Here is a 24,371-nt window from a genome sequence, read left to right on the forward strand (position 1 = left end):
GTTATTGTTATACTGAATGTGAATTATGTTCTTTTGTTTAATAAAGAAAGAAAGTAGAGATCAGTAGCCATCTAGTGCAAAATAACATGATGTGATGTGATGATAACCACTGATGTGTACAGATCTGTGTGCATGCCCGTATACTGCTCGTACTGTGTTTGCAGTGCAGCCTACTATACTCCAGAGTTGCAGAGTCATGTTGATGCATAAATTCCTCCCCACCACCACAGCAGCTTTTGGAAGTCCGCCCGCGGCGACGCAGAGCAGCAGCAGCAGCAGCAGCAGCAGCGACACTCACACAGCTCACAGCTCCGCACAGTTTCTCCTGTTAATGTTCAGATATCTGCTGCTTCTCTGACAGGACGGAGAGCTTCAACCGAGCAGACACCCGGGCAGGGAACACCTCCTGCGGTCGAGTTGTTGAGGAAACTCCCCGTGTTGTTCTCATGTGATCTACGGAGTCAACAGCTGCTGTTTGGTGAGTGAATCTGCAGCTGCTTTTAAAGTAAAAGTGTGGGTTTCATGTGCTGAGTGGACGCGCCCTTTGGAGCAGAAATCACTGTGATATTCACACACTGTTGTTGTTATTGTGTGATCTTACTGCAGCACTATGGTGACATTTGTTGTGTTACTTCATACCACGTCGTCGCAGTAACAGCAGTGTGTTTCTGTACAGGACACTAGAGATATCCGGTAGTGTTTTGTTCTTTTTACTTTAGTTGTCGAGCATTCAGTTTGTTTCCTCAGTTCAGTAGTGCGCAGACTCGTTAAAGGGGGAATTGAAACTTTTTGCTCATTGTGTCATTCATATAATGAGAGTCAAATGTTCTCAGTTCATTTGTTACAAACATCCTCATGAAAAAATAAAGAGCTTCAGAGAGCTGAAACAACCATCACAGACAACTTACAAATATGCAATTTAAAGTTAAAATCATTCTCTGTTTTGTTTTTTTTTCCTTCTTTATATCATTGTAAGTTAAATCTAGGGATTTTTTTTTTTTGCAACTTGAAGATGCTTTGGGAAACTATTTTATGGCATTTTATAAACAATACTTAATCAACTAATTGAAAAATTGAATGTTCATCTATCCGCCTTATTCCTAGCCCCCATGATGCCTTTCGTGAATTATTGGCACAACTTCCAGCGCGTTGTGTCACTGAACCACAACCGGTGTTTTCCATGGTAATGGTAGCTAATCCTATCTCCTAGAGCGATTGTATTAAAGGTCCCATATCTTGCTCATTTTCAGGATCATACTTGTATTTTGTGTTTCTACTTGAACATGTTTACATGCTGTAATGTTAAAAAAAAACGTTATTTTCCTCATACTGTCGGCCTGAATATAGCTGTATTTACACTCTGTCTTAAACGCTCCGTTTTAGCGCATTTCGACGGAATTGCGACGAAATTGCAACAGAATTGCGTTGCTAGGCAACAGCTTGGGTCCATGTGTACGTCCTGTCTGTTGATGACATTCACATACACTGCAACCAGGAAATAAACTGGGATACATTTAGAATGTTAATGTTTAAATCTGTGTAAAGGGTCTAAATATTGTATATTTGTGACATCACAAATGGACAGAAATCCTGACAGCTTGTTTCAAATGCAGAGTTTCTGAATACGGGCTGTGTGTATTTCCCCGTGGATTGAGCGTTTCGATACTTTCACAGTATTTATTCAGGACTTAAGCCTGCTTTAGCAAAAAAACATGAAAATCTCCCTTTTTTATAATATGGGACCTTTAAAGTTAAAATCATTCTCTGTTTTTTCTCCTTCCTTATATCATTGTAAGTTAAATCTAGGGATTTTTTTTGAGTGTTGAAAAAAAACCAACAACTTGAAGATGCTTTGGGAAACTATTTTCTGGCATTTTATAAACAAAACTATTAATCACATAATTGGAAAAAAAAAATGGCATGTTCATCTATCCACCTTATTCCTAGCCCCCATGATGCCTTGCGTGAATTATTGGCACAACTTCCGGCACGTCTTGTCACTGAACCACAACCATGTTTTCCATGGTAACGGTACGCTAATCCTCTCTCCTAAAGCGATTGTATTAAAGGTCCCATATTGTAAAAAGTGAGATTTTCATGTCTTTTATATTATAAAGCAGGTTTAAGTGCTTCATAAATACTGGTGAACTATCAAAACGCTCAATATACGGAGAAATACACACAACCCGTATTCAGAAATTGTGCGTTTGAAACAAACCGTTAGGATTTCTGTCCATTTGTGATGTCACAAATATACAATATTTAGACCATTACACAGTTCTAAACATAAACATTCTAAATGTGTCCCAGTTTATTTCCTGTTGCAGTGGATGTGAATGACATCAGCTGACAGGAAGTAAACATGGACCCAAGCTGTTGCCTAGCAGCGTAATTCCGTTGCAATTCAATTGAAATGCACTAAAACGGAGTGTTTCAGACAGAGGGTGAATACAGGTATATTCAGGCAGACAGTACGAGGGAAAACAAGTTTTTTTTTTAACATTACAGCATGTAAACATGTTCTAGTAGAAACACAAAATACAAGTATGAACCTGAAAATAAGAACGATATTGGACCTTTAAAAAAAATCTAGTAAATCATGTGGGAACACCAGCTATTACAGCTTAAACAAGATAATGTGATCATAGCTCTGCCTTCTACTATCAAGGGATGGGAGGACGACCTGAAGAAGTGGCCTCAGATACCCTACACTAGCATATTTAGCTGCTTTGTTGACTCCGTTGCTACAGACGTTGAAGCGATGAACAGTCTGAAAAGCTCTGAGGCAGATCAGTACTTCCACAGTAACAAGGGTTTGTTTTTTTCTACACACAGAACTATTATTAACTATTATTGTGCTTCGAGTTTAGCAGTCTGGAGTCTTTTTGTTGATACAAGAGCATAGAAATAGTGTAGAAAAATTCAATTTCTATGTATATGAGCTTCAAGTTTTCAGAATTGTGTGCATAGTTAAATTTGTTGTGTGTATACAACAGCATTTTTGGGGGGGAATATCACCCAGTTCATAATACTGCAAATATATAGTTATTGTAATACTGTCATCAGTGGGCCTAGGCTCAATCTCCATTGTGTTACTTCATTTGGTGATAGATAGTCACTTAACAGACATTTATTTAAATGAAAATCAGTCGAGATTGACACTTTAAAACATCAAGAAATAGTGAAGATGTCTATAATAATTTCCTAGAGCCCGAGGTGACACCTTCAAATGTCTTATTTTGTCTGACCAACAATCCAAACCCCAAAGACATTCAGTTTACTACCATTTTAAGTCAACAAAGAACAGTTAAAATATCAACTCTTTGGATAATCAAATTATTGTTTCAGCTCTAGATGCAATTGCAAATACGCAGTAACTCCCTGCTGAGAAATATAACGTCTCTCATCATCAAGGAAGAGGATCAAATACCTATAGAAATAAACTGGAGCTGAAACAATTAGTTGATTAATCAATTAGTCAGTTGATTAACTGTTTTACAGTCATTCGTTTTAGACTGTTGGTCTGAGCAAACAAGTAATATAAATATTTCAACTTGGGTTATGGGAATTGTTTTGACATTTTATAGACCAAACAATTCATTGATTAACCAAAAAAATAAGTGGCAGATGAATCGAAAATGAAAATAATAATTTGCGGCCATGTTAAATACAACACACACTGCAATAACAATATTAGAACATTTCTTTTGTTGCATTGCATGTGTCAATACACCAACATATCTGTTCAGCGCGTTCCCAAACGTTTGTGTGCGCACACGTTTTTTTTACCACAGATAAGAAAGGAATTTTCTTTGTCCAGTGACTGTATATATAGTGTTTGTATGTTTGTATATGGCGAGTTTGTGGTCAGGAGGAAGCATTGGGCACTTTTAATTCTTTTGTTTTCAAGTGTTATTTTAGTATTTATGTTTCTGACCATCAAATGTCTTCAGAGGAGGCTTTTTAACTCTTAAATTCTCCAAATATCAACAGCTGTATCATTTCATATTCCTAAAATATAAGAAATCTGAGCAAAAGAAACAGCACACGTCATCAGAAACCTTTGACCCCAGTCAGCCATCAGGGCCGCTGGAAGATGACAAGGCAAGAAGAGCTTGTGCAGCTGCTGTTACGAAACATTGCTGAAGACGTGTGGTCATTACAGTCAGCAGTCTTAGACAACATATTGTCAAAGGTTAAGTCAGAGTATCATCACTCCTCATACAAAGTCCTGTATGTTGTACGTTTAGGTCAAAGCTGACTGCACATGCTGACGTGTTCCCAGACAGCTGACTACCACCTGCCAACAGAAGAAGCCTGTAAATGGTTAACTTCCTCCTCTCTGCCTCTCTTGTTTCTACTTATAAATTCTGCACCAAGCCAGACCTGTGATTTATGAAAAATAAACTATTATTCTCTGTTTTAGTGTCTCAAAAGTACAAATTTCATCCGATGAATACCACAGATCTCCTCCCTGAAATCATTCAACAACTGAATCCAAGATGCTATTTTTATCATTGAATCCCCAGTAATCTGCATTTGGTCTTCCCGCCTCCAAAACAGCCATTTGAGAAACAAATTAAGACAAAACCAAACAGTATCACCACCATGTGATGCCAACAGCCAGGAGCTTGGTCAAACAAGCATTGATAGTTGAAATCAATGAACTGGTCACAACTTGTGTTCTCTCAGTGCTCCTGCAGGCTTGAGCAATGCTTTATATAGTAGTCAAGCTCTGCGCACTGTGTTTACACAGTAATGCATTGTTAACCCCCTTAAAGCCTGATCAGGGGAGTAGGACAGGCTGATATATCCAGGCACAATGGCCCTTTATGGAAAACTGAGCTCTGTACTGTATTAATGACTCTCCCTCTCTCTCTTTGAAGTCTTCCTTCTGTTAAATCTAAGATCATTTCACTCCTGCCATCTCTCTTTGTTTTTCTCTCCCTCGCTCACTGTACGCTGCCCTCAAAATCTCTCTCTCCCATCTGCATCACTCTCCCTCCCTTTCCGTCTCACACTTGTGGTCATATGACCAGCAAACAGGCCGACTGGTTGTAGGGTGAGAGGTGAGGGAACAGATTTGATTGTGTAATAACCTCCGTGTGCTTTGCTCGGTAAAACACAGCATCTGATAGATGCTGGTGGCACAGAAAAACAAAATCAGTTGCTGTGAGTATTGCTGTGGTTCTCAAAGAAGGTCGGAGTAGTTTCGTCGCTAGTAGGATCAAAGTTTGTTTCTTTCATGCTAAATATTCTACTGTTATTGATTCTAAGGAACTGTGAACTGGAGCGAACAGGCAGCATAGCAGAAGTGTTTTCTTGTTCTCCAACTTGAGAGCTGATTTGTTCTGCCTCAAGCCGTAGCAGCAAGTGACTCTGTGGAATGCAGATATTTCATGTTTGCCGGATATGCTCTGGGTTTGCTGTGTTGGGTAAACATACACCGTATATAAGAAGTGGACATAGTCACTTACACATTGGTTTGTGGACTACGGATTTGGAACCTCGAGTTCGACTTTTTGGTCGTCACCATCTTCGTTTTTTGCACTGAATTAAAGGCATTTTTAGGTGACCAAAATGTTACAATTAACTTTCATGACCTGAAAACACACTGTGAAAGGGTTGTAAGTTGTAAGACGAAAACACGGACAACATCCAACGCCGTGGTAGCGACCTGTCAATCACAAGGTTGTCATGAACTAATACATGACTGGATGACAGGATGTATCATGTCATGCATTAGTTATGCATTACTTAAGTATATGAATTGTACCCTTATTATAAACTGTTACCTAACTTGGTCGCATATCAATTAACGTATGAAGTAAATATGAATTGACACTCCTTAACTGATGATCTATTGAGTGCGAACTAGTCACATGAAGTGACTTAATCATTTGTTAATGGTAATCAACAGGAATCCCTGAAACATCCTGCATTAATGCACGCTTTAAATCATCATGAGTCATGAATCAGTTAAGCATTACTTACAAGTGTTGCCTCAAAATCTATAGTGTAATCTATGGAGTGTTCTACTTGTACTGAGGGGGCTTTTTAATCAACAAGACGCTAATAAGGCTTCTAATTTGTGCTTTATTAGAGACAAGTGCACCATTTATACCCACATACAGTAATTACATCATGTCTTCCACAGAGCGGAATGATAAAGATCTTTCATTGAAGCTGTCAAAAGCATATCTCAACTTCTCCCTTACACCTGTTCTTTGTTTACATTTTCTTTTTCAGGATTATCGACGACGAATGTAGAAATACAATCCTTGAGATTTAATCAGAAATGCCAAGATAAGAGGTGTTTGAAAACCTCAAAGTGTTTGTGTACTTGTAAGTCACAGTGTTCTCCTGTTACGTCAGAGGCAGATCATTGTTGTGAGCGTGTTCTTTTCGTGACATTCACTAAGTTAAGATAGACGGTCAAACAGGTTCCAGTCAGATGACACCGGTCTGCGCTGACATGAGGGAGTGGTTTTATGTATTTACTTCTTTACTTCAGAGAATAAGAAAAGAATAGAAGTGGAAGTTGTTTAAGGAAACAATGGAGTGATTGGTCAGCGACTGCTTCTGGTGTCTGGTAGGAATTCATTCATACCTTGTGTTGCTTTAAATAGCGTGAATGTGTCTTCTGGATATGGTTATCAGCCGGCTACTGTCTGCAGTCTCAGTCACTCCTCCGTGACTCAACACTTTGGCTGTGGCTATAAACAGTTGTCTGTTTGGCTGAGCTCTTTGAAGAAGCGAGGAAGGAAAAGACTTTTAACTATTCCTGATTATATGACAAAACTAGATGACCTCCGCCAAGGCTAAATGCTCTATCTCGCAAATGTTAAAGAAAGTAGGGCTGACCATTTTTTTTGGGCAGTACCGCTGCCGCACTGCTGTTAATTAATGTTGAATATGAATAATGAATAATGTTTTTGGATTATTCCTTATTTAATGGGCTATTTGGGGATGTATACATTATTATAGAGAGCTACAGGAATGAGTCCTAAAACCTGGAAATGAGTTGGCATTTTAGCACATCCGGTTCCCTCATCTGGAAGTCAATGGGTTTTTTGAATGGGTTTTTAGTTAGATGCCTGGAATAAGGTCAGAGCCATAAGGTAAGAGCCATGCGGAGGCAATAGAAATGCTCCCAATCTCGCATTTAGCACTTTTAAAGATGACTTAAATGGTTATTTGATTATCAAAATAGTTGCAGATTAATTTTCTTTCAATCAGTTGACTAATTGTCGCAGCTCTACTCTGATCTTGTGTTGATAAAAGGCTTCTGGTCTATCGGAATAAATCCTATAAACAAATGAGCATGTTAAAAATGCCATTCAAAATTTTAAAGTGTCAAAATATATATGAAGAGGTACCATTTTGCCAGAGTTCAGCCTATAAGGGACAGCCTTCCTATATCTTGTATCTTATCGTTAAAAATGAAATGACATAAAAATGGTAGAGAATTAATTCATGATTACTTACACTTACAGATTGTATTTGAGAATATTATACTCCTAAAAGTTGTTGAAGAAAGTATTTTCCCAAGTAAACCAAACTAAAAACACAGAAACCATTTCCTTGGGCAAAAAGCTGTGGTGTGCAGCAGTTCAACAGCATACATCTTTTCTGTTTCAGTTGCAAGGAAGTGAAACCTTGAGTGTGTGACGCTCACACACCCACACACACATTCATACACGAGGGAAAAACGTCACATTCACATGAGATTTTGATTCCATTAGCTTTTTTTTCAAACCACTGAAAGTCTCTCATCTTTAACTTAATCAGTTTTTTTCTTCTTTTTTTGCAGGATAAGCATCACAACAAGAAATCCCTGCCAGCATACATCCGATTGTGCAGTTACACACATTTGCCAACCACTTCCCCTTTTTTTCCTGTGGAACACTAAATTGCAGAAGTCTCTCTGAAATGTCAGAATGGATCACGTTCAAAACCCTGAAACCTGTAAAATCTGGACCAGCAGCGATTTTAATGATCATGGTTTGACTTTGGGAACTGTCTGATCCTGATTCAAAGGCTGCCAGTCATGTTGGAGCCTGGATCTGTGGATGAGGGAGTATTATGTGGTTCACCATCAGTCTGCAAGTTTGTTTACCCGCCGTATTTGTTCAGAGAAACATATGAGCTGAACGTATTTTATGTGGCAACTGGCTTTTTCTCTGGACTGCTTGCTCTGCCTGCTGGCTGTGGCCGGGATCACCAATGGATAGTACCATTACGCTCTCCACATCCCTAATTACTTGGGAAATGTCTACTTTCTGAATAGACTTTTGTGTTAAATCTGAGGCCAAATGGAGGAACTAAGGGCATCTGCTCACCGGAGTCAAAGACCAAAGGAATTTCCTCTGTTGGAAGTCTGAGCCCAATGGGATAAGAACTAAAAACACTGAACTGTACAAGACTGTAAGACTTTACAGGTAATTACTCAAAAGCAATCTGGAGTACCCCTCTCCCACAATGCATTGCCATATGAGGAAGAAACGGACCACACGCGACCCTGATTTCTCAGCTATCGCGGTTCCCTCAATGCACGGGTCCGGGTATCTGGACTACGCAGTCGAGACCCACGCTTCCAGATCCCTCGAGGTCATGGAGGAATTCAGACGGCAGGAGATGTTGTGTGACCTGGTGCTACATGTCACAAACAAGGAAAGGACGGTGGACTTCAAGGTGAGGCACCCTCGAAATTAAATGCAGTAAAGCAGCTATACTCAACCACTGAGCTGCGGCCCACTGGTGGGCCTCAGAGCGCCACCTAGTGGGCCGCAAAGGTGCTGCCAAATGGTTAGATTAACCTGCTATTCTGTATTTCAGAGGTTGTAGCGGGCTCACTTTTAAAGCTAGAGTGAAGGTACTGCCATTATGTGAAACTAGAAAAACCTAATGAATCCATTGGTACCAACCATGTCATGCTAGCTTGTCGGGAAGGAGACTAAATAATGCTCCAAAATTACGCTAAATTTTGGCGAGGAAAAACTGCCATGGCCATTTTCAAAGGGGTCCCTTAACCTCTGACCTCAGGATATGTGAATGGAAATAGGTTCTATGGGTACCCACGAGTCTCCCCTTTACAGACATATATGTAACAGATGCATGGACACAAAGTTGAGCATTTTTTGAAACCAGTAAAAGTGTGTGGTGAGGAAATATGACCCTGAATACTTTGGATTCATAATGGCAGGGAGTGATGGGTGAGGGTAAGCTGAATATCTATGTGGGTCATTACACCTGACGGTGGCATAAGACATTTTTATAGCCCAGTTTGTCATTTATTTAAGAAGGTAGTCCCCAGAATTTTTTTAACAAGCAGAAGTGGGCCTCAAGTTATGAAAGGTTGAGAACCCCTGCAGTAAAGTACTCGCACAGTATGGAACCCGGACACTGACTAAATGTAGTAAAAGGTTGTCAGACAAGTCAAAAATCTGCCTGAATATATCAATAAATATTATTGTGGTAACTCTTTAGATTACAGTGCGCAACATAAAGCATAATTCTTCAAAATCTAGTGTAATTTTTTTGTATTAACCGTGTGCAGTATGTTCTGATACCACAGACTGTATATAAGAAGTGGATATAGTCACTGTGACGTCACCCATTGGTTTGCAGACTACAGTTTTTAAGCCTTGAGTTTGGCATTTTGGCTGTCACCATCTTGGTTTTGTACCATCGCCATCTTGTTTTTTTTGCAACCAGAAGTAACACGAGAGCAAAGACCGTATACTGCCAAGAAGTGAAAGCCAATTGTTTGTTCCATTTGCAACATCAGCGCCCAGTAGCAAAGCTATGCTTCTGCCATTTTGGACTGAAAGCGAGTAAAACGTCCGCCTAAAAAGTGCAGTACATAAGTCAAACAAAATTATTTCTACTCTATTGTCATATTCTATCGAAATGGCCTGTGTTGAACAATAAAATATTATGAATATAATTAACATTTTCAGCCCAAAATGGCTTAAAAAAAAACACAGAAGTTTCGTCTCTTTGCTTCTGTACTCTTCGACGAGAGGGTCACTCTGAGTAAGACATTTTTAGGTGACCAAAATGTTAATAATAGCTTTAATGAACTGAAAACGCACTGTGAAAAGGTTAAAGTTCTAAGACGAAAACACAGACAACACCGTGGTAACGACCTGTCAATCACAAGGTAGCTATGTCCTAAAGCATACCCTGCTTTATGGTCTATTTGACTCTAAATATGACCATAATTTACTAAATGAACATCATGCTGTATTGAAGAATACCACTTGATCGATACATACAGTATCCAGTCCAATCCAGTGATTCCAGTCAATACGTTTTTTTTTTCAGGTGCACAAGGTGGTGCTGGCCTCCTGCAGCCCGTACTTCAGAGCCATGTTCACCAGCAGCTTCAAAGAGTGTCGCGCCTCCGAGGTGACTCTTCGTGATGTCTGCCCCCAGGTGGTGGGAAGACTTATTGACTTTGCCTACACCTCCCACATCACAGTGGGAGAGAAGTGTGTGTTGCACGTTCTTATGGCTGCTATGAGGTAAACATGCAGTACTTACACAGTAACACAGAGTTATTCTGACACTCTTTCAGGATTTACTGGTTAAATGCATCAAAATGACATTTGAATTATACATTTAGGTGGAGAATAGACAGGACGTAATTGAATTTTTCCTACGTATTCTGTTCTTTTCTACAAGGTATCAGATGGATGACGTTGCCAAGGCATGCTGCGATTTCCTCACTAAGCACCTGGAGCCTGCTAATGTCATCGGCATCGCCCGCTTCGCAGAGGAGATCGGCTGCACGGAGCTGCACCAGCGGAGTCGAGAGTATATCAATACACACTTCAGTGAGGTGAGGTGCACATACAGAAAACGCAAACACAAGTCAGGGTTTTAGGGAAGCTTTTTTTTATTGTCATTTGTGCTTTACTTTATGTTAGGCAAACATGTGACACTTGGTGTATTTATTGAGCAAAGTGGAGGTGTTGTTCAGCCTCTAACACACTCCTGCCATGTTGTTCTCACATGGGAAAAAGAAGGAAACCGCTGAAAATGTTGAAACTGTGTTCACCATAATCTAGGACACTGTACCCTGCAGGAAGACGCATGTCCACTGTATCGCTCTGGACTAGCTCCAGGACTATTCCATTAGAAATACGCTCATGGTCTTCCCAGTGATTCCAGGAATAGTTCAGAATTACTCGTTGGTTGTTCTTGTACAATGCTGCACCGCTGTGAACGCTTATCCGGCCATCCATGGTATTAAACCTGAAGAAGTAGACGCCACTGACGGGGGCTGTGAAGATACCTGCATTAAAGTGCAAAGAAACAGACAGAGAGCTTAGTTAAATTTTCCAGTTATCATGGTCTCACAATAATCGTAATAATCTATTTGTTTCTTCTGCATGTCATGTAAGGGATAATGTACAGCGAGCCGTTGACATGTACAAACACATACCTGTTAAGACGTTGTAACCCGCGCCGATGTTTGTGATGACTTTTGGGTAGATCAGTGTAGTTTCAACATTAAAGGGTCCCAGTCCTACAGTCAGAGCTGCAGAGAAGGCCACTTTGGATGCATCTGTGAAAATAGGGCATGAAAAGTACATGTTCTTTGTTTATCATCTGTTCCAGTTGGCTCACAGCTGGGGTTAGTGAGGTAACGCCAGGTTTAACCCTGGGTTTTTACAGTCCTACGACGGTGGTTCACTTCTTACCGGGCTAGATCACCATGGTAACTTATGCTGAACACATATCCACAGCAGGTTATGTACGAGATAACAGATCAACTTGTATAAAAGCACCGCCTACTGACCAATCAAGGCTGCGCAGATCGTATGATAATATTACACAAATACAAAGAATTTAAAGTCATAATCCAGGATAAAAGCAACACAGTTTAAACTCACGAATGCAGGAAGGACAGCTGGCTGTATGCTGTGGGTGTTTTCCACTTTGAATTATGTTTTCAGATTTATTTTTTTTACTTGGTCTTGAGTCCGTTTCACACCGCAGGAGTCTGGGACGCAGCTGAAAGAAGACCGAAATAGTCATACACGCCACATCATTATCAAAGGGGTATAATGAAGCGTAATCTATTCATCCATTTTATTTTGAAAGCTATATGACTGCCCCATCTAGACAACTATGTCTGACTTTTGAGTATTCCGTTAAATTAATAAGGTCTGCTAATTTACGCATTCACACATCGACAGTTATTTCTTTTGCTAGCTGTCCTTCCTGCATTTGCCAGCTTCAATTGTGTACATTTTAGTCGGGATTATGTGTTTAACTTCTTCGTATTTGTCTAATATTATAGCCTAGATCGCTCTTGGTTTGTAAAATGTGCTGCTCTTCTGACAGTAGACTTTAGAATGGAATGTTCAACTATTTAAGTTTAGTAATTTCATATTATTTCCCGTTGTTACCTGCCAACTTTTTTTCCTTCTCCTCTGCCTTACCTTTGTAGTTAAGTAGATCCGTCTTGGTCGCATCCAGGTCTGCTGTTAGACCCGTAATTGCCTGTGCTTGAGTTTCCACCGTGGTTTTCAGGTCTCTCAGCTCTGCATAGATGTCAGGCATTAAGGCCGTCACCAAAGCCCCTGACAGGCTTAGGGTCAGCAGAAAAGCTATAGCACTTTTCATTCTGTCTTATGTTAGATCTTGTATATGCTGATTGACTTTATACAGACTGCACAGGCAGTAAGTCACTAAAGAAGCTAAAGAACATTCCAGTTTATATGCATTTTTTTATGCATAGCTAATTAGTCATGCCTTAACATCAGCACATCTCATTGGTTAGTACAGCTGCGGTGTTTAATGATTACCCGGACCAAGGTCTGTCAGTTTGGCACCAGTATGCTTACTTTTTGCCAGTACATTGCACATGTTTTCTTTCCCGGACGCTTTTTTTTTTTTTTTTTTTAAATGATCGAAACTGCTTTTGTAAGTGTGTGAATGCTCCCTCTGTGTCTGTATCTATAATTCCTGGCTCTAAAACCCACCTACCAACTCCCACATTAATCACTGAATAATACCTACTCCACATGAAAAAATAAAATCTGAAAAAGCACTAAAGTGTGCATTTTCAGTAGTTGAATGCCTTTTATCTGACCGTGCTCTTGTGTCTTAGGTGACTAAAGAAGAGGAGTTCTTCAGCCTGTCTCACTGCCAGCTGCTGGAGCTCATCAGTCAGGACAGTCTGAAGGTGCTCTGTGAGTCTGAGGTGTGTGGCATTAAAAGAACTATTTATAAATTGACTGACAGGCATTTAAGGAACACATTGCAATCATTGTATTGTTCTGCCTTTCCTATAACCCTGTTTTCAACTCATTTCTTATGTTACTTTTATTAATGTTTCTATTGGTTGTTGAATTGTATTGGTTCGAGGCTTCTCCGAAGTCTTGATATCAAAGGGTTGAAGGGTCGAAGGGTTGATATCAAAACATTCTGAAATTGCGTCAATGACCTGACCGACTAGATAGTGAAGGAACAGCCATCGTTCCACAGGATGTTGAACCCAGGTGTATCCAGTAATTGCAACTATACTGGAAAAACAAAGTTCGGAAACTTATGTTTGGTGGATTATTTCTCTGTTGTTACAATGCTAATTGACATTGTATTTTACATCGTTGGAAAGCCTGTTAATTTACCTTCGCAATGATGTCCAACTTGTAAGGATCATGCATTTGTGAGATGAGCAGCACAGCTGATTATGTGGGTAGCGCCCAAGAAAAATTTGCCAAAATGCTCCGTCAATGGTAAACAGTGTATTCTCCTGTTGGAATTGACTCTTGTTTTGAGTTGTTTGGTGGATTGGATGATTGAACTCTCTATCAGTAACAAGGAACAAACAAGAAATATTGGCAATTTTACACTTTATTCATTTAATACACCTTCAGGAGCCTCAGTAGCGGTGGAAGATCCATACGCAGCCACAACAGCCTGGCACCTCCTCCTCATGCTGGTCACCAACCTGGTCACACATTGCTGTGGGATGCCGTTCAATTCCTCAACCAGAATTCATTGCAGGTCAGCAAGCGTGGTTGTGTTGGTCACTCTAACACGTACAGCACGCCCAAGCTGATCCCACAAGTGTTGAATTGGGTTGAGGTCTGGACTCTTGGCAGGCCGTTCCATTCTCTCTACTCCCACATTGTGGAGGTAGTCTGTGATAACCCTGGCTCTGTGGGGGTGAGCGTTGTTTCTTGGAGGATGAAGTTAGGTGCCAGATTGTGGAGATATGGGATCGCCACTGGCTGCAGAATCTCATCCCGATATCTCACTGCATTGGCCAGTGAGGAAAATGCCGCCCCACACCATGACACTGCCCCCACCAAAAGCTGTTACTCCATCGGTGCAACAATCAGCATAGCGTTCTCCGCGTTGTCTCCATACTTTGACCCTGCCATCCAACTTTCGCAGACAGAACCTGGACTCATCGCTGAACATGACATTCCCCCACATGTTAAGGTTCCATTGTCTGTGTTGTCGACACCAGCGCAAACGGGCCTGACGGTGAAGGGCAGTCATTGCAGGCTTCCTGGCAGCCTTATGAGAATACACTGTTTACCATTGGCAGAGCATTTTGGCAAATTTTTCTTGGGCCCACATAATCAGCTGTGCTGCTCATCCCACAAATGCATGATCCTTACAAGTTGGACATCATTGCGAAGGTAAATAAACAGGCTTTCCAACGATGTAAAATACAATGACCATTAGCAATGTAACAACAGAGAAATAATTGTCCAAACACAAGTTTCCGAACTTTGTTTTTCCAGTTTAGATATCTTGTTATCTGTATTACACCAGAACATTCGCCATATATGGAAAAGTTTGTTAACTTACGGGAAAAACTTTGGGGGAGAAGGGGAGGGGAGTGGGTAATCATTACAATGATTAAGGTAGCCAACGGGGAGGGTCATTTGGGTTACGATATACCAATATGTACCCGTAAATACAAACCAGTTTGTTGAACCTCTGCAGAGACTCAAACTCTTTTATGCAAATAAAGGGTCTTTTGCATCTTCAACAGTCTTCTTTTCCAGTCTTATTTTTTCACCTACAAAAGCATAATTTGGATCAAAGCGTAAGAACAGTGCTGTATATTGTAAGATAATTTGATTGTGCATGCCTGTTGTTGTGATCAACATCGGAACCATTAATTAGAGACACCATGGTCTAGTTTTTTGACCTACCTGAAGTTTTACCACAGCCACAGAAAACCTAGAAGTCAAGGAAACTTACAGTAATTGACATTCAAATTGTAAATTTGGTCTGTAAAGTCAGAGTCAACAGTCCTATCATGCTAAAAAGGTTAAACATAGCACAAATGCTTTTAGTCCAAGTTCTGACAAGAGTGTATCTTGATGTACATAAACCACATACTGACATGTCTAAATAAATCCCTGTCAGGTGTATAAGGCCTGCACAGACTGGGTCCGCTGGGATATGGAGGGCAGAGCCCAGTACCTGCATGCCCTCCTGAATGCGGTTCATATCTACGCCCTGCCACCTAAGTTCCTAAAGAACCAGCTCCTGTCCTGCCCCATCCTCAGCAAGGTAAACTGCAGCTTTGCTTTATGTTTCCTTGGCATGACCGATGAGAATTTTCACTCTGTTACCATCTCTTTTTTCTTTTATCTCCAGGCCAATTCCTGTAAGGACTTCCTGTCTAAAATCTTCCAGGATATGACATTGAGGAAGCTGCCTCCTGCACCGAACCGGGGAACTCAACTCATCTACGTGGCCGGCGGGTACTTATCTCATATAGTTTCCTCAACAGCATTGCTTTGATTGAACACTTATTGTAAGACACTCTGTGGGCCATAACACACATTTTGGGACATATTTCTGATCATCAGAGACTGATTGAGACAACAGTTTGTGTTTATTGCTCGCACTTTATATCATACCATACATGTTAATGAGTGAGCTGCATTCACAGCATAGATGTCAGTTTATAATACACAACTTGTGTGCACTTTCCTCAAAACAAACATTTGGCAGTAGCAGGCCATGTGTGTTTTTTTAATGTTAGATGCAAAATATGGATCCAGAAAGTGTCTCAGTCTGCCACCCAGTGGCTATTTGGAGGTTATGAATGCACCCTCCTATGTTTGTAAACCCTTCATAAAGTATACATTATAGTGGCAAACTGCATGTTGAACTATTTTTCCTCTGTCATAAAGCACAGTTGGGGTTTTAACCCAAGTAGCTATAAGCTTAAAACTACCATTTAAGATGTTTTTTTTTTTATTTATATGTTTCTTTGAGTACCACCACTAAATTTCAAACCCCACCATGCATACATGTATCACCATATGAAGCCACTGGCCTTTTCTTGTAGGTCTTTCTCTGCTATGTACTTATATTTAAGAATGCATCTAAAATCGAGAGAACATTTCGAGTGAACTTACCGTTTCCTTGTCTCTTTTCAGATACCGGCAGCATTCACTGGCCTCCATGGAGGCTTATGATCCCAGGAGGAACATGTGGCTAAAACTGGCTGACATGGGGTCTGCATGTAGTGGTCTGGGGGCCTGTGCGCTGTTTGGACTGCTCTATACTGTAAGTTGCACCAGTTGTGTCATAAATGTCATTCAGCATTGAGTTTTAGTTTCTGAATGACACTCAAAGCCATGTTATATGTTATGACTAAGGTTGGCAATCAATTAAAGTATTTAATCACAATTAATCGCATGATTGTCCATAGTTAATCACGATTAACTGCACATTTTTTTATCTGTTCAAAATGTACCTTAATGGGAGATTCGTCAAGTACGCTTATCAACATGGGAGTGGGCAAATATGCTTGCTTTATGCAAATGTAAATATATATTTATTATTGGAAATCAATTAACAACACAAATCAATGACAAATATTGTCCAGAAACCCTCACAGGTACTGCATTTAGCATAAAAAAATATGCTTAAATCATAACATGGCAAACTGAAGCCCAACAGGCAACAACAGCTGTCAGTGTGTCAGTGTGCTGACTTGACTATGACTTGCCTCAAACTGCATGTGATATCATAAAGTGGGCATGTCTGTAAAGGGGAGACTCGTGGGTACCAATAGCACCCATTTTCATTCACATATCTTGAGGTCAGAGGTTAAGGGACCCCTTTGAAAATGGCTATGCCAGTTTTTCCTCGCCAAAATGTAGCATAAGTTTGGAGCGTGATTTAACCTCCTTCGCGACAAACTAGCATGACATGGTTGGTACCAATGGATTCATTAGGTTTTTCTAGTTTCATATGATGCCAGTATCTTCGGTAGCTTTAAACCTGAGCCGGCTATAACCTTCGAAAGATCAAAGAACAAATTTGTGTTGTCTCATTAGCTTTGACAGCCCTAGTTAAGATACAATATGATATGAGAAATACAAAACTGGGAAACTAAAGTTTTAGTCTGTGTACATTTGATATTTAATACTGTAATTATTTTACCCACTTTCTTTTTCTCACTTCTCTTCCTCTGTCTGTGAGTCATGAACGGATTAATGTTTGTTTTGACAAGTTTAAGACATCAACATAATCTCTGTTCAGGTCGGAGGCAGGAACCTGTCGCTTCAAAACAACACCGAGTCCAGCGCCCTGTGCTGCTACAACCCGATGACCAACCAGTGGAGCCAGCGAGCCTCCCTCAACATCCCCAGGAACAGGGTCGGGGTGGGCGTGGTGGACGGCTGCATCTATGCCGTCGGAGGCTCCCAGGGCTCCACACATCACAACACAGTGGAGAGGTGAGACGTGTGTGAGGAGGCTTTATTTATTTAACCAGGCACTCGAGAAGTAATTCGCTTTTAATGACATCTTATTTACTAAGATGAATGTAATGAGCGTGGATTTCCTCCCCCCTATGCACACATTCTTAGCGCATTTAGCCCAGTGTAAGTATGGATAATGGCATGAGAGAGATGAAATGAATAGCTGCTATTCAACCTAAAAAGCAGTCGAGAAGTTCGCAGGTATTCCTCTTAGCCTAATTACAGCACGGGCTCTTTCAAAACAAGTTGAGACACACTATCCAGGAATGTCGATCTGGTCGGGAATGCTTTACATCTTTGTTGCTGCCACCGCCGAGCAGGGAGGAGTTTTAATGCAGTTATAAATCATTTTCAATCAATTACAGTGCTGTAACAGCAAAAAAAAAAACTTAAGTCAAGCCAAATGATGATGATTCTTTTGATACTATTAGCAAAGTGTGCTTCAAATGTAACCTCAATCCCTTTTTTTATATCGAAGGGTATATATTTCCAAAAGATGCTGGTCACAAGAGAATTATTAGAACTCATCAGACGCCGAAGTCTTTTCATGAGAAGCTGCTAAATATAATGAAAGCTGATAAAGCTATTCAAATGAAAATTCAATGTGAAACGCATCAAAGGAGCATTTATAGTAACAATGGTTGGCAGTAAAGGCTCTGCTCTTGAGGATGCTTCCCAAGTGAATCCAAGCAACATGTAAGAGATTCAACAGGGAGCTATACCTCCTTGTTCAAGAGTGCTAAATTGAGATTCTGCATCGACATTTATCATTGAAATTTGCCTCGCTGCATGTAGTAATTTCAGGGTTCAGAGCACAGGGTCAGTGTCAGCTCAAGAAGTGACTTGCATTTAGTGCTTTTTCTCAAGGGCACTTTGCCAATGTTTGAGGGCAGGTGATGTAATATCAGCCACCGTCCTATCAGCCGTTTACAGCTGGAATACACCCAGTGCCGAGAACTGATTTAATCATTAACATGCAGTCCAACCTGCCTCATCATGACTCAGTCCTTTGTTGTCGTTGTTATACCTCACATTATTTGCTTTTGCAACGTTTCCAGTATTTAGAGAATAGTTCAACATTTTGGGAAATAGGCTTATTTGCTTAAGTTTACGGCTTATCTCTGTTTTATCTGTCTGTTTAAATATGAAGCTACAGCTAGGGAGGGAGGTTAGTATAGCTTAGCATAAAAAAAAAAGCCAAAACCGCTAACCTTGCTCAGTCCAAAGGTGAAAAATGTACCTGCCAGCACCTTATATTTTGTTTATTTGTGTTAAGTAAAAATGTCATGTTGTGGTTTCACAGCAGGTAAGTCACTGCACCCTGCCAATAAGAAATAGTCCAGCACATAACCCCCCATAAAACCACAATTTATCATTTTTGCAGTTCAGTATTTGTATTGATTTAACAAGTATGGTAGTGTTAATTCATGAGCTTTAGAGGTGGGGGGTTTTTTTGCCTTTGGACATAGCCAAGCTAGCTGTTTCCCCTTCCATCCAATCTTTATGCTAAGCTAAGCTAACTGTCTCCTGACTGTATGTAACAGACAGATGTGAATGTGGTATCAATCTTCTCATCTAACTCTGAGCAAGAAAGCAAATAAGCGTATTTGGAAAATGTATTTAATTAATATTACAACATGAATGTTTTCTTTAGTGTATACTCACGTGATGACAAGAATCATTGTCTTTTCGTTACCTTAGAATGATCCGTTTATATCTACATAGAGAGCGCGTACGCCACGTTGCACCACCATGTTTCTACAGTAGCTCAGAACGGACAAATCAAACTCTGTAAACTTTTCCTGCTTAGGCCAGAATTGATAACGTTACCCGCTCCCGTCGCCGCCGCTCTCTCTCTCTTGCTTCACCCCTCACTTTTCACATAAACACAAACTCTACACACTGGCTCTGCTCCAAATGACCTACGCTACTCTTACAACAACTGACTCTAGAGAGGGCCATTCGCGTTTTTGCGTCTGCTGCTGTGGATCTCCAACACGCTTTGCACACGGCAGAGGCTTGAGTTGGTTGCAGTCTCCTCACCTCGCCACTAGATACCGCCAGACCCTACACACTGGACCTTTAAACTAGAGACCATCTTGTGATGGGATCACACCACTACAACTCCAAATCGGACCAGAGGCATAAAATTTCCCATTTCCTACCCCCCTACTTGCTCGGACCACTCCCATCTTCAAACTCAACCTTCGTTTTGATCTCTACTACAGACCTGTAAAGTTTTTGTGACTGCTTCTTGCACGGTTGTGATGCTATCACACTGTCTCTAAATTTAAGTATTTAGAGACGTCTGTTGAATTACAGAATCATGTGGACTTTCTTGTCTCTGTCTGCTCTCTGTGGTGTTACATCCTCTTTGGCTTCAAGTAAAGCTTGTCAATAGTCGCCAAACATGTCTGCCAGCTTAACCTAATCCATTTAAAGTTGACTGGCTCATGTAGATTGAGAAGGTTGCTTCCCACAGCTTCTGCCCTCCGAATCATTTAAAGTTCTGCAGCGCTGATACACTTATTTGATTATTGTAATTGACTAACGACATTAGGAATTGTCAACAGATTATCACACTGACTGCATGCACTGAACAACTGCTGTTTGGTTTGCAGGTGGGATCCGGAGTCTAATCGCTGGTCCTATGTTTGCCCGATGTCGGTGGCTCGTCTGGGCGCTGGAGTGGCGGCGTGTGGGGGGGTTCTGTATGTGGTGGGGGGATATGATGGGACCAATCGCTGGAACACTGCTGAGAAATACCAGCCTGACACTAACACCTGGCAGCAGCTGGCACCAATGAACACTATACGCAGCGGACTGGGTGAGTGTGTCTGTCTTTATGAGTCTGATACTGCTTGTTCCAGCTGCATGTTTATTGTACAGAGCGGTATAGATCTTCTCATTTAACTCTCAGCAAGAAAGCGGGAAAAGCCATTTTGACAACTACTCCTTTAAGTTCCCTCTCTGTGTGTCTTTGCAGGACTGGTGTGTCTGAACTCTCACCTGTACGCAATAGGAGGGTACGATGGGCGGAGCCAGCTGTGTTCTGTGGAGCGTTACAATATAGCCAGGAACCAATGGGAGCCCAGGGCCTCCATGCAGTACTGCCGCAGTGCACACGGAGTCACAGTCCACCAGGGACGCATCTTTGTCCTCGGTCAGTTACATCACTAATCAAAATACAAGAAAGTTCATACATGAGTGAGCTTTTCACACTGCATGTACTGCAGAGCTGGAGGCTAGAGCTGATAATAATAATAATAATAATAATAATAATAATAATAATAATAATAATAATAATAATAATAGTAATAATAATAATGATGATAATAATAATAATAATAATAATAATAATAATAATAAACTTTATTTGTATAGCACTTTTCTAAACAACGTAACAAATTGCCTCACAACAAGAAAAAAATATATAATAAAACAATAATAATAAAATACAAATAAAATACAATATAATAAATAAATAAATAAAATAAAATAAAATGTAGGTAAATAAATTGCAATGAAATAAAATTAACACAGTTATAAAAAGAAATTTATAAAGGAAAGTTTTGAGATGGACATGAGGTCAGAAAAAAAGTGTTTGTGGTAGTGTTCCCATACTCACAAAATATATGATCAATGATCTTTTATTAACACTAATAAGGTCAACAGGTTTTGTATCATTGGGTTTATCGTGTTTTTTTTTCAATGAAATTTTATTATATTTATATTTTTTAGTATTTACTTTTTTCCGATTCTTTTCTTTTTCTTCTTATTCAATTTTATTTAATAAATGTCATTTAATTTTATCATATTTTTTTATTTTTTTATTTCTTTAACTATTTTAACTTTTTCCTAATTATTTCTTTTGTGTGTGTTGCTCCCGGGTATTTTAGTATACCTTTTTTGAAGAAGCTTGTATTGATTACTATTGATTGCCTGAAGTCAGGCCTGTTTAGTACACAAACCGTTTCATGTATCTAAGCCCATTGTACCATCTCGTTTTTGTGGACCGAGTGTGCAGTCACTACCACAAACATTTATGTTTTATTCCTATTAAGGGGAAACAATCCAGGCAAAAACATTGTTTTTGATGCACTGGTCAATTTTGAGATTTGGGGCTGTTTTGTTTCATAACATGTCTTCTTTCAGACTAGTAGAAAGAAAACATCCAAAATATACATTTGGTGTTTATTTTACTACTTTGTCTATTTGCGTCTTAAGATTTCTCCTAAATTCACCAAGAGTTAGCATTAGATAATGCCTCATTAGCATATACTGTATAAGCATAACATTTCAGAAAACTTTGTAATATAAAAAAAAAAAAAATCTTAATATAAGTAATCAACTGGGGAAATTTCATGGCAATATCTAGTTAAATGTTTTACCCTATTCACCTGGGGTTTCTCGCCTTAAAAGAAGTTTCACTTGGTTATCAGTCTATACTAGAAAAACTAGGGCTGTCAATCGATTGAAATATTCAATCACGATTAATCGCATGAATGTCCATAGTTAATCGCGTTTAATTGCACTTTTTTTTCTGTTCAAAATGTACCTTAAAGGGAGATTTGTCAAGTATTTAATACTCGTATCAACATGTGAGTGGGCAAATATGCTGCTTTATGCAAATGTATGTAAATATTTATTATTGGAAATCAATTAACAACACTAAACAATGACAAATATTGTCCAGAAACCCTCACAGGTACTGCATTTAGCATAAAAAAAATATGCTCATATCATAACATGGCAAACTGCAGCCCAACAGGCAACAACAGCTGTCAGTGTGTCAGTGTGCTGACTTGACTATGACTTGCCCCAAACTGCATGTGATTATCATAAAGTGGGCATGTCTGTAAAGGGGAGACTCGTGGGTACCCAGAGAACCCATTTACATTCACATATCTTGAGGTGAGAGGTCAAGGGACCCCTTTGAAAATGGCCATGCCCGTTTTTCCTCGCCAAAATGTAGCATAACTTTGGAGCGTTATTTAACCTCCTTCTCGACAAGCAAGTATGACATGGATTCCTTAGGTTTTCTAGTTTCACATGATACCAGTATCTTCACTCTTTAAAACTGAGCCCGCTATAATCTAAAAAATCGCAAGTTGCGTTAATGCGTTAAAGAATTTGCGTTAACGCGTTATTATCACGTTAACTCTGACAACCCCAAGAAAAACCTTTAATATCTCCGGTATATGTCACAATACTTGCAGTTCTGCAGCTGGTGAGTACATGAAGACGCTTATGCATGTAGAAGCAATAATAATACCGACTTGTTAAGTAATTAGATAATTCTGATTAATTAGTAGACAGTTGGGTCAGGAGGCTCATTGTGGCTCAGTGACTGAGTGTTGTTTAATTAAATAGAGTAAAGCACAGTTCAAATGTTAACAGTAAACAGATGAGCAGCAGGCAAATGAAATGTCGGGTCGGGAAGGAATAACAAACCGCATTAGTAAATAAAATCAATTGAAAATCAAAAAGTTAAATTGGCCTTTTTATAAATCATTTCACTAATACATTTATGAATTAAAAAGTAAATAAGAATAATTGAACAGCTCCCTAATTGGTTTATTAACAGCTCCAATGAACATGTTGTGTGTCCATCCAGGAGGCTTCAACCAGCACGGCTTCCTGTCCAGCGTCGAGTGTTACTGTCCAGACAGAAACGAATGGACGTGCGTCACCGACATGCCCGTTGGACGCAGCGGCATGGGCGTCGCCGTTACCATGGAGCCCTGTCCCGGCAGCCTGCCAGAGCAAGAGGAGGACGAGGATGGAGTCACATGAGGATGAGGACTAAGTCTCAAGTGTTGAGTACGGTTCCAAGTGGTGCTGCTTTTCAAGAGAGGGGTTAAGTGGGTTCAATAAATAAAAAGACATTCCAATATGAAAACTCCTCGTACATCGCCGCTCTCATGGATCTCATTATTATCGCCCCGTGGAGTACTGCAGGTATGGAAACGCTGAAGAGGAAGTTTCTACATCTGCTAGGGGGGACGAGTGACACAGAGACGCTGGTAGCATGACGGTGACCTCGCAATGAACAAGGTGCTAGAGATAATCTCAAATAATGGTACTATTTGTATCCCCTCGGCTGTTTTTAATCTCTTAGTGTTACATTTTATTTGTAAATTTACAAAGTGAAACGACCTTCAGTGTCCTGATTTCTAATTCCTCACTCTTGTGTTGTATCTCTACCTCTGTCTGTGTCTAAATGAGCACTTTTCTTATGTGTTATTCTTTATTTTGTGACAATATTGTCTCACCCAAAACTGCCATTTTGTGCGCATTCACCATATTTTATTTCTGAAAATAAAGCTAATCAAATGTGTATTTCTGCACCACATGCTCATCATTGTAATTCACTGATGTTGGTAAAGACAAATGTGTTTTTACTGACCTCTTGTGATCTCAATTATTAGGTGTGTAGCCCAAATATGTCACCACATATGCACTACCACTAGATGGTGGGCTAAGTCCAAAAACAGCTGCAACATAAATATGTTGTTTCTGTTTTGTTTTTTTGCCATCCAAAAGCACCAAGTTTAAAAATAAAGCAATAGAATAAGGGCTCCAAATCTGTTCACATCTTGACAA

At 39.9% G+C, this 24,371-nt stretch overlaps 1 protein-coding gene and 1 long non-coding RNA gene across 4 annotated transcripts; one reads left to right on the plus strand and one right to left on the minus strand.

Annotated features, from left to right (window-relative positions):
- Positions 1-230: 230 nt before the first annotated feature.
- keap1a (kelch-like ECH-associated protein 1a) lies at positions 231-24,105 on the plus strand. 3 transcript variants are annotated; one of them, XM_037746878.1, is made up of 12 exons: positions 231-478; positions 7,814-8,694; positions 10,330-10,529; positions 10,690-10,846; positions 13,127-13,219; positions 15,409-15,555; positions 15,643-15,749; positions 16,434-16,563; positions 17,545-17,741; positions 20,387-20,592; positions 20,752-20,928; positions 23,383-24,105. In XM_037746878.1, exons 2-12 carry the CDS (start codon positions 8,482-8,484, stop codon positions 23,559-23,561), a joined length of 1,806 nt encoding a protein of 601 aa, XP_037602806.1. In that variant the 5' UTR covers positions 231-478; positions 7,814-8,481; the 3' UTR covers positions 23,562-24,105. The 3 variants fall into 3 exon arrangements, with proteins under 3 accessions (XP_037602806.1, XP_037602808.1, XP_037602807.1); XM_037746880.1 differs by lacking the exon at positions 231-478 and adding an exon at positions 5,154-5,172; XM_037746879.1 differs by lacking the exon at positions 231-478 and adding an exon at positions 6,107-6,592.
- LOC119474700 lies at positions 10,937-12,510 on the minus strand. The gene is made up of 3 exons (XR_005203623.1): positions 12,456-12,510; positions 11,453-11,575; positions 10,937-11,302 (listed from the first exon to the last, which is right to left on the minus strand). It is a non-coding gene; the product is annotated as an uncharacterized LOC119474700 (long non-coding RNA).
- Positions 24,106-24,371: the final 266 nt, after the last annotated feature.

The sequence above is a fragment of the Sebastes umbrosus genome, chromosome 16 (assembly GCF_015220745.1).
Source record: "Sebastes umbrosus isolate fSebUmb1 chromosome 16, fSebUmb1.pri, whole genome shotgun sequence".
Classification (NCBI taxonomy): domain Eukaryota; kingdom Metazoa; phylum Chordata; class Actinopteri; order Perciformes; family Sebastidae; genus Sebastes; species Sebastes umbrosus.